This window comes from Lipotes vexillifer, unplaced genomic scaffold (genome assembly GCF_000442215.2).
Source record: "Lipotes vexillifer unplaced genomic scaffold, Lipotes_vexillifer_v1.1 scaffold613, whole genome shotgun sequence".
In the NCBI taxonomy this organism is placed as follows: Eukaryota; Metazoa; Chordata; class Mammalia; order Artiodactyla; family Lipotidae; genus Lipotes; species Lipotes vexillifer.
The window spans coordinates 370158-380304 of record NW_006792345.1 but is presented as its reverse complement, the minus strand read 5'-3'; the positions used below and the strand labels follow the sequence as shown (position 1 = coordinate 380304).

The window sequence follows — 10147 nt, the reverse complement described above, 5'->3', positions numbered from 1 at the left end:
TTTTTTTTTTTTTTTTTTGTGGTACGCGGGCCTCTCACCGTTGTGGCATTTCCCGCTGCGGAGCACAGGCTCCGGACGTGCAGGCTCAGCGGCCATGGCTCACGGGCCCAGCCGCTCCGGGGCATGTGGGATCTTCCCGGACCGGGGCACGAACCCGTGTCCCCTGCATCAGCAGGTGGACTCTCAACCACTGCGCCACCAGGGAAGCCCCTCACTGCAGTTTTGATTTGCATTTCCAGGGGCATTTGATTTTAAAATCTAGTGGGCATTTTCATGGCCAGGTCAGATGGCTTTCTGTTTCCCTGTGACTGCCTCTGGATTTCAGAGAAATCACTTTTCTGTAGGACCAGTGACCTGCAGGACATATTGCCAGTGCACGGAAAACCAGTGTGCTGGCTCTAAATCATTTTTAAGTCAATTTGCCACCATTGAAGCTTTTTCTTACAAGCCTTGGTATCAGCTCAGGCTGTGCGTGGTCGCTACTTTGCCATGGTCTCCCTGCAGCCACGTGGCCATTGCCTGCAGCTCACTCACACATCCTTCTGGCCCCGTGCTGCACCTGTGACAGCAGGCACCACGCTGAAGAAGGGCCTCGCCTTCTCAGGTGTCCGAATGCCTGCAGGCCCAATTTGAGGAACTTGGTTGAACGTTTTGGTCAAATGGATTTCCTGCAAATTGCCTTTTGGCAAATTGCCCAGAGTTGGGTGGAAGAGTTTTTTGTTGGCAGGCTTGCTGGTAGAGGAGGATGCATAGGCACTTGGCGGGGGGGACAGCTCCATGACACCCCCTACCTGTCTCTGTGTCCATAGGCCATGAACATCGTCACCTCAGTGCTCCTGCTCTATGGCAGCGAGGAGGAGGCATTCTGGCTGCTGGTGGCCCTCTGTGAACGCATGCTGCCCGACTACTACAACACCAGGGTGGTGGGTGAGTGCCTGAGACTGGCAGCTCCCTGTGGGGGTGGCAGGCCTCCCTGGGCCAGGTCTACATTCAGCACATCCCACAGGTGAGCTCTTGGAGGCCTCGCAGCCTTGCCCCAGGCCGCAGACAGTCACAGGTTCCGCTCCATAGATTAGGAAGCTGCTAAACCTTCACACTGCTAAAAAGTGGAGAGCCAAACACAGACCCTAACCGTCTCTCTCCCAGACTTTATGCGATTCCCTAGGAGTTGCTGGCAGTGAGAGAAGAAGTTAGCTTGGGGCCTAAATTCGCGTCCATCTAACTCTTCTTAAACATTTTTATTGTGGAAAATTTCCAGTATCACAACTAGAGCATATAGTATACCCCCATGTCAACTGTTAGGAACTCACAGCCAGTAGAATCTGTGTTATTAAATGGAAGTGCACTTGCAAATATATTTAATTACATATATAATTAAGTCTATTATTCTAAAATGTCCTTCCCTTACTGTTTGCTTTTGGGGGTTTCCACTCTTGGGGTCCTTTAGAATTGCATCTGTTCACAGCTTCAGGTCAGGACACATACAAGCTACTGAGATCACTGTTTACTTCTTTTTTTGTTTTGGTTTGGTTTTTTGTTTTTGTTTTTCTTTTTCTGAATTTTTCTTATTATTTTATTTAATTATTTTTAACATCTTTATTGGAGTATAATTGCTTTACCATGGTGTGTTAGTTTCTCCTTTATAACAGAGTGAATCGGTTATACATATACATATATCCCCATATCTCTTCCCTCTTGCGTCGCCCTCCCTCCCACCCTCCCTATCCCAACCCTCTAGGTGGTCACGAAGTACCAAGCTGATCTCCCTGTGATATGCAGCTGCTCACTGATTACTTCTGACGCCCTAGAGAGAAATTAGTATTTCCCAAAAAGAAAATCCAAGTATAGTGGAAGAAATTGTTCTTTTCACACAGTGGTTTGGAAGTAGTAGAAAGGAAACTTACAGGATTTTTTCCGTTCTTGTTTTCTCCACCCCACCTGCCCCCCTCCAGCCCTCAGTTGTAAGCAGAGCTGGCTGGGGACCAGGTGGGCTTCTTGCAACTCAGACCCTGGGGTCCCACATGAGGGCCTGCCTGAGTCAGGGGTGTGAGCTCACCATTCAGACTCGTTCGTTCTCTCCCTAGGGGCCCTGGTGGACCAAGGCATCTTTGAAGAGCTCACGAGAGACTTCCTGCCCCAGCTCTCTGAGAAGATGCAGGACCTGGGGGTGATTCCCAGCATCTCGCTCTCCTGGTTCCTGACCCTCTTCCTCAGCGTCATGCCCTTTGAGAGCGCTGCGGTCATCGTTGACTGCTTCTTCTACGAGGGCATCAAGGTGATCCTGCAGGTGGCCTTGGCCATCCTGGATGCCAACATGGAGCAGCTACTGGGCTGCAGCGACGAGGGCGAGGCCATGACCGTCCTGGGCAGGTGACTGAGCTGGCCAGCACTGACTGCAGCACCCCACCCCTCCCCAGCCCTATGTGCTCCTTGGTCAGCATCCTGGGACTGTAGCTACCAAGTGCCCAGACAGGGCTAGACCCGGGGATACTCCAGGGGGGCGGTGAGAGCCTCCTTTCTGGAAGGAGACAGAACAGTATTGGAGTAGTAATAAGTGCTGGGAGAAGGTAAAACAAGTAGTGGGCCAGAGCACACTGGACTGGAGGGCTTGGTGGGCAGGAGGCAGCTGGAACAGCAGGGCCTCCCTCCTCTAGCGAAGGCTGGGTGTCTGTTACTCCCACAAAGCACTCCTGGTCGTGCCTTTCCCAGCTCAGTAGCATCACTCTCGCCCCGTCACCTAGACAAGGGCCCATGTTGGGCCTACTGTAGCTGCTGAATGAGCTGATATCCACCAGGCACGCCTAAGGCCCAGGGTCGTCCTGGCTGCCTTGTCCTCCCTCAGTCCCCGCATCCCATCCTCATGGACTCTCTCTGGGGTCCAGCCCCTCCCCTCAACCCCTACAGCCTCAGGGCAGACCCGTGACACCCCTGCCAAGGGCCCTGTGTCTGCATCGTCACAGTTTTCCCTGTTCCAGTCTCATCCACCAGCATCCCACAGGGCTCTTCCTGATCAGAATCTGACACTGTTCCTCCCTTGGGATATGGGGACTCCCTGTGCCACTGGTGGTTTTCTGGACAAAGGATCTAAGTCCCCCAGCCTGGCCTTCAAGACCTTTATAACCAGGTGCCTTCCTGGGGGCTCCTCACTGTGCTCTCAGGGGGTCCAGGCCCTGAGCTCTATACAGCCTTGCCAGTCCACGTGCATGTATTTGCCCAGCCCGGAATGCTCCTGGCCACCCAGGACAGCCAGGGACGCTGCCACCTGCCTGCCGAGCCAGCCCACTGCTGACTGGGAACCTGCAAGGGTCCCAGGCTGGCAGAGTTGTTGCTTCTCTGCTATGGGCCATGCTACCTCTTTGTCCTCAGTGATGACAAGATACTCAGCCCGTGGCCACAGTCAGCAAGTGGTTTTCATGCCCATCTCCCACACCAGAGAGATGGGGCCCCTCCTCAGTAGCAGGGCCTGACCAGGAACAGTGCCGGAGCCAGTGGGTGTGTCCCACCTGAGTGTCAGGCCCAGCCAGAGAGCCTGGGAGAGTGTGAAGTCCTGGCTGGGCTAGTCCAGCCAAAGTCAGGCCCTGTCCCGAGGCTGTGTTCCTCGGGCACCCCCACAGCAGGGCTCCTCCCTCGCCTTCCTCCTGGGACACTCCTTTGGTCCCTGATTCTTCCTGGCCAGGCAGGGAGTCTTCACATCTGGCCCAGTGACCTGCCAGAGGGAGGAAGCGTGTCATCCCTCCAGCTGGGACAAACCTCTCTCCTGATTTGGTAGGGTCTGGACTTGTAAAGGTTCCCCCCACCCCCCGTGGGACCCCAGTGGACAGCCTAGCTTTCTCAGAGTTAGTGCTCAAGCCTCTCCACTGCCTCCAGGGGGCATCCCTGGTTTGCCTCTCCCCCTCCTCCCTGCAGTGGCTCATCTTTCTCTCTCCTGGAGGATGCCCGGCCCTCAGCACACTCACTCATTGATTGGGAGTCTGGGCAAATTAGGTCTCTCCACATCACTTAGCCATGGGTAAGACACCCCTGTCACCTGTGGGTGATCTAGATTTCTGCCCTTTAATCCTTACAGATACCTGGATAATGTGGTCAATAAGCAGAGTGTCTCTCCTCCTATCCCACACCTCCATGCCCTGCTGACCAGTGGAGATGACCCTCCTGAAGAGGTGGACATCTTCGACCTCCTGAAAGTGTCATATGAGGTCAGCACTCACTGGGGGCTTCTTGGCCAGACCACTCCCTTGGGCCGTGTGGGTGCAGTTGGCCATGGCGGGTGGCTGTCCTCTGCTCTGTGGTTCCACCTTATCTCACTGAATCACCTCTGACTGGTAGAAATTCAGCAGCCTGAGGGCCGAGGACATTGAACAGATGCGGTTTAAACAGAGGCTGAAAGTGATCCAGTCCTTGGAGGATACGGCCAAGAGGAGTGTGGTACGGATGGGCCCGGGCTCCCATGGCCCCAGGGTGCAGGCTGGGAGCTGGGGTGGGGATGGTGACCAAGTGGGCTGCTCCTGCCGAGCCATCTCCAGACTTCCCTGAGGAGCAGGGTGCAGAGTCCCCTAGCACTGTCTTGTGTGGGACTGGAATCCAGGAGTGAAGGTGCAAATTTAGGGAAGTAGGGAGAGGGCTGGTCACAATTTTCTGCTTGTGGATTGGTCACAGGGAAGCTTCTCTGATGCCTCCATGCCTAAAGGCTAAGCATGATCCCTCTCTGGACTGAGCCCTCAGGCCTGGCTTTAACCCCTGCCCCTGGGTAGTGACACTCAGCCACCCAGCCCTCCATCCACTCAACCCGCTGACCTCTGCTGCAAGCCTTTGTCCTCCTGTCTCTGGATGGAGAAGTAACTGGGAAGTTCTAGGTCACCTTCCAAAGTGCCAGTGCCAGGGCCCTTCGAGGGATCCAGATAGCAGTCTCTTGATCACCGCCCCTCACCCTGTGTCCCTGACTGGGTGTTCAGAACAGAAAGGCACCCCCAGTGCCCACCAGGAAGGAGCTCAGGGAGTGTGAATTGAGTGACAGGACGGGTGATGAGGGGTAAGAGTGTGGACCACACTTTCTTTCCTGAATGGACTACCCTCATGTGCTCGGCCAGCTGGCAACACCAAGAGGGCAGTTCGTGTCTTCGCCCTCATCCACATGGGGATTCTCTCAAAGAGCAGGAACTTGAGAATTCATTAATACATCCTGTTTCTCTTTCCTTCTAGGTCCGAGCTATACCTGGGGACATTGGTTTCTCAGTTGAAGAGCTGGAGGACCTTTACATGGTGTTTAAGGTGACAGCCAAGAGCAAGGGAGGACCACTATCCCATCCTAGTCCCCTAAATTCATCCTCAGCGTAGCAGCCTCCTGCCAGGAGAGAAATAGGTTTAAAAGCATCCTCAGATGCAGTTACTATGAAGTTCACATGGTAGAATTTAATCCTTCTTGGGGTTTAGGCAGGATACTCTTTTAAGTGGAAGAAAATCCACTCAAGTCAGCTTATATAAAAGGGAATGCATTGGCTCATGAAGCTGAAAAGTCTAGGAATGTACAGCTTCAGGCATGACTGGATCTAGGTGTTCCAACATCCTGTCAAGCTCCCCTACCTCAGCTATCACCTGGACTGCTCTTCCTACAGAGTGGCAGGACTGTTGTCAGCATCTCCAAGGTCATCCTGTCCGCTCAGTAACCCCAGTGAGAAGAAAATTTTTTTTTCCAAGTGGTTTTAGCAAAAACCCTAGGGTTAATTGTTGGAGTGACTCAAGTTAGGTGCTGTGGCTACAGGAGGGTGTTTGCTGCTGACCCAAAACTGGGCCACGGGCCCACCCCATGGCCTGAGGGTGGGACAAGAGGGGCTCTCCAAGAAAAGTTCCGGTGCTGTTAACAGAAGGAGAAAGGGTGTGAAGAGCAGGCAGAAACAGCCATGTCTACAGTGCCTTTCTGATCTCGTTGTCGGGTCCCATCTGCCCCTCCAGCTGCCTCTGGTTCAACCCCCAAGATAACCACCCTGCCATGGCCTTAAGGTCAGAGCAGCCCAGCCAGTGCTGCCTCTCACCCGCTGTGGCCACCGTGGCTGGCAGTCCTAGGGCCCTGTCTTGACTCCCATGGCTATAAACTAGGGGCTGATGGTACCAATGCAGGAGGTTCTGCGAGATGCTGTGTGTAGCCCAGTGCTCACTATCCAGGGCTCTCTGCAGACTTGGATGGAGGAGGAGGGTGAACACACCAACCAGCCTGGTAATCCTAAGCACCCAGGGGCCAGGAGGCCAGGCCATCTCACCAGGCTATGCCCCCTGCAGGCCAAGCAGCTGGCGAGTCAGTACTGGGGGAGCAGCCGCCCTGCAGCTGTGCGTCGGGACCCCAGCCTGCCCTACCTGGAGCAGTACCGCATCGACACGAACCAGTTCCGGGAACTCTTTGCCAGCCTGACACCCTGGGCCTGTGGCTCCCACACACCCGTGCTGGCAGGGCGCATGTTTCGGCTCCTGGATGAAAATAAGGACTCGCTGATCAACTTCAAGGAGTTCGTGACAGGGATAAGTGAGTGGCTCCAGGGCCTTCAGGGGCCTTTCCGTGCCCACGCCCTTTCTGAGGAAGCCTCCAGATGCCAGCCCTGGCCAGTCTTCCCACTGCAGCAAGCTGAGGGAAGCCTGGAGCCCTTGACCCTTGATAAAGGAAGTGCAGTTTTCCCACTGGAGATACATGGAGGTCCAATGGGAGCCCGCCCTCCCTCCCTTCCCCTCCCCTCCCCTCCCCTCCCCTTGATAGTTGCTAACTGTACGGTTACTGTGGATACACCTGGGTATATGCAGATTTATCATCAAATAATCCCAGAGGAAAACAGATAAATTGTGACAGCATGGTGGCCTCCAGATTAGATTGCCAAGGCACTCCCATTCCACTCCCTGCATCCTCACGTCCCTTCAGGACCCTCCCCTCCCCTCCCCTCCCTCAGTCCACTGCTGGAGGCTGGGTCTGCAGGTCACAGAGAAGGGGCAAGCCAGAGGCCTGGTGCTCACCCCCAGGGTCCTCTCCAGGAGAGAGTCAGGTAGTGAGGAGGGTCCCACCAGAACCCATTGGAAGGGGAGGTATTCGAATGTGGACTGGCCGTGGGACTCTTGTGCCCTTTTGCCAGCGTGCCTCCTTGCTGGCCTTCCTCCACAGGTAGGATGTACCATGGGGACCTGACAGAGAAGCTCAAGGTACTCTACAAGCTGCACTTGCCTCCAGGTGAGAGCCTTCCGTCCCACTCCCCAGCAAGGGCTTCTCTTGTGTCCAGAGCTGGAGCTGCAGCATTCCATGGCACAGGCCTCTGTGGAGTTCTGGGCCTTGCGGCAGCTAGGGTCCCAACATAATGGAGGCTCACCCATCCTGACAGAGAGTGTGGAGGAACCAGAGCATGGGGGCTGAGGCCCAGCCCAATCTTGGTCTGAGAGCAGGGCCATGACCTGAGTGACCTGGGAGGGGATGTGCAGGAGTCTCAGGGAGGACTCTGCCCACAGGCAAAGGCCCAGATGGAGCACTATGCCACTCAGCTAGAACACCCCCTCATGAGGGGGACTCACAGGAGTGGATATTCAGGTTTGAATCTCTTGTGTTCATTAGCTTATCCTTAAGTCTCTCAAGGGTTCCTGTTTCTCACCAGAGGAGCGGCCTGGGGGTGCCAAGGCCGGGGAGCCCTGTTGTATGGCTGCTCTCCTCTGGCTTCTCTAGCAGTGCTGGGCCTGCTGGGACACTGACAGTGGATCGTCCAAAGTAGCTGGTCCCACAGCAGGGGCTCTCGCAGCTTCATAAGCCTAGCTCACCTGGCTCAGCAGGGGGTGGCCACTCAGAGTTGTCCAAGTGCAGCAGGGGAGGGCTTCCGCATTTTCACAGGAGGGAATTGAGACGGGCTGGTGAAAATTTGGCCCCAGGGGTTCTGCTCTGGGGTGGAGCTGTCCTGGGTTCCTGCTGTTGTTCATGACCTGCCCCTGGGAGTCAGCGGCTGCCTCAGAGTTAGCCTGAGTGATTTTTCATCCCAGAGGCTCTCACTTGATTGGCCTGGGGCGGGGTCCAGACTGTAGTTTTAAAGCTTCCCCCAGGGTTGTTCTCTGCATCCAGAGTTGGAGAGACAACTGCTCCTGACACAGATATTCTCACCTGTGGCTGGTTGTTCCCTGTAACGCAACAAGGAACACTTCCATGGAAAGACTGGTATAGGCCACCTCTCATTCTGCTGAGAGGCCTGGGCTGGGCAGACCCCACTGTGCCGAGAGCCTGTCCATGAGGGCACGTGCGGCCAGCCCTGCCACTTCCAAGCTGCCTCTGCCCGCCTTGCTTCATCTAGGGCTCTAGTGGCGGCCCACACCTGCCACCTCCCCTTGTGCCGCACACTGTTAAAACTTGCTTGCTTCCTCCCCCTCTGTACGATGGGGAGAATAAGCCCCCTGCACAGAACCAAGTGGATCCAACACCCCAGAGACTACTTGATCACAAAATGAGACAGGCCAGTATGTGCTGGTGTGGAACAATGCCCAGGTGTATAAAGTGAGAACAAGTCACTTGTGCCTGGCCTGTCCCTGCGTATGTACCTGCAGGAGCATAAAACATCCCAAAAGAATCCTCTGGGCCGCATCATCGTGGGGTGGGAGAAAGGATGGCCGCTCAACCAACTCGCAGCTGCACTGACTGGATTTTTATCTGGGATATGTATATATTACATTTTCAAACACAATGCACGAGTCAACCAGAATCAGTCGTCAGCTGTTAACACTATGACCATCCACCATATTGGTGGGGCTGGAAGCTGTGGAGCACGCAGTGGCAGGTGGGGGGAGGGCCTTTGTCCAGGACTCAGGGAGGTTTCGTTCGGTGAGAATCATGTTGTTCCCTCCTGCCCTCACCCTTCTTTTGCTCCGAGCACAGCCCTGAGCCCAGAGGAGGCTGAGTCAGCCCTGGAAGCGACCCATTATTTCACCGAGAACAGCTCCTCAGAAGGTGAGCACTCTGCGTACCACTGGCCTCGGGCCCTGTGCCGAGCAACACTGCTGTGGGGCGCATGCAGGTGGCCTGCGGCCCTCCACGGGCTCGGGGAGTTTGCTGCGTGGGGAGGTGCAGAGCAAGAGCCAGGGGAAGCTGCCTCTCTCTCTAGGGCCAGGCCCCCCGGGGGTGTTCTCACTCCTGTTTCTCTTGTCTCTGCCTTCCCGGACCCGGGCTTCTCCCTCCCTCTGCCTCTGCTCCTCTGCTGTCCCTTCCAGCATCTCCTCTGGCCTCCGACCTGGATCTTTTCCTGCCCTGGGAGGCTCAAGGTCAGTGCCTGGGGGGCAGGGGCGCCCCCTTTGCACTTGGCTTCCCCAGGGCCTTGGGTTTTATCTCCTGAACGCTCCCCTGCATGGTCAGGAGGCCTGGAAGCTCTTAGTTCCATAGATGCCTCCTGTGTGGCTAAGTTCCAAAGAGGACCCAAAGCCAGCCGTGGACTGGGGTGGAGAGGGGCAGCTGCTGTGCTTGCGTGAGGGCAGTAAATGAGGACACACAGTATAGTGGGTGTTGCACAGGCACTAGGGTGTCACCTCCCCAGCCACGTGCAGAAAGTATTCTGTCATCATGGTCATAGGAAAAACACAAAATGCTATCATTGCAAAGCTGTCATTGTGAAACAGACAAAACACAGATGAGCAGAGGTGGAGGAGGGTGGTAGATGCTTTCTTTGGAAACATTTTCATGTTCCACACAACTTTTTTGTTGGGGAAAAATACATATGTTGAGTGCCTATTAGAAGTCATCCCTGTGCTACACTTAAAACCTGTTGGGAGTACTGGGTCCAGGGTGATGGGGCATTCTGGGCCTGGGATTTGGCAATCAAGCTGGTGGTATGTAATACACCTAGAAAACCAACCAAAACACCACCCTATAATTTCTCATGGGAGATAGGTAATAACACACCGAGGATGATACACACTCAAAAGGGAAAGTAAAAGGTACTATCAAAATATTATCGGGCTTCCCTGGTGGCACAGTGGTTGGAAGTCCACCTGCTGGTGCAGGGGACACGGGTTCGTGCCCCGGTCCGGGAGGATCACGCGTGCCGCGAAGCAGCTGGGCCTGTGGGCCGTGGCCGCTGGGCCTGCGCGTCCGGAGCCTGTGCTCCGCAACGGGAGAGGCCACAGCAGTGAGAGGCCCGCGTACTGCAAAAAA

The 10147-nt window shown here is 55.3% G+C and overlaps 1 protein-coding gene across 1 annotated transcript in view; it reads left to right on the top strand.

The window, feature by feature from the left end:
* The window catches only part of TBC1D9B (TBC1 domain family member 9B), a 44551-nt gene that overhangs the window by 29993 nt on the left and 4411 nt on the right, over positions 1-10147 (top strand). The window contains exons 11-19 of the mRNA XM_007465506.1: positions 810-927; positions 2085-2370; positions 4067-4196; positions 4327-4425; positions 5200-5268; positions 6274-6514; positions 7139-7204; positions 8879-8950; positions 9211-9261. Coding sequence (XP_007465568.1) covers positions 810-927; positions 2085-2370; positions 4067-4196; positions 4327-4425; positions 5200-5268; positions 6274-6514; positions 7139-7204; positions 8879-8950; positions 9211-9261 — 1132 coding nt within the window. The remainder of the gene's footprint in view (positions 1-809; positions 928-2084; positions 2371-4066; positions 4197-4326; positions 4426-5199; positions 5269-6273; positions 6515-7138; positions 7205-8878; positions 8951-9210; positions 9262-10147) is intronic.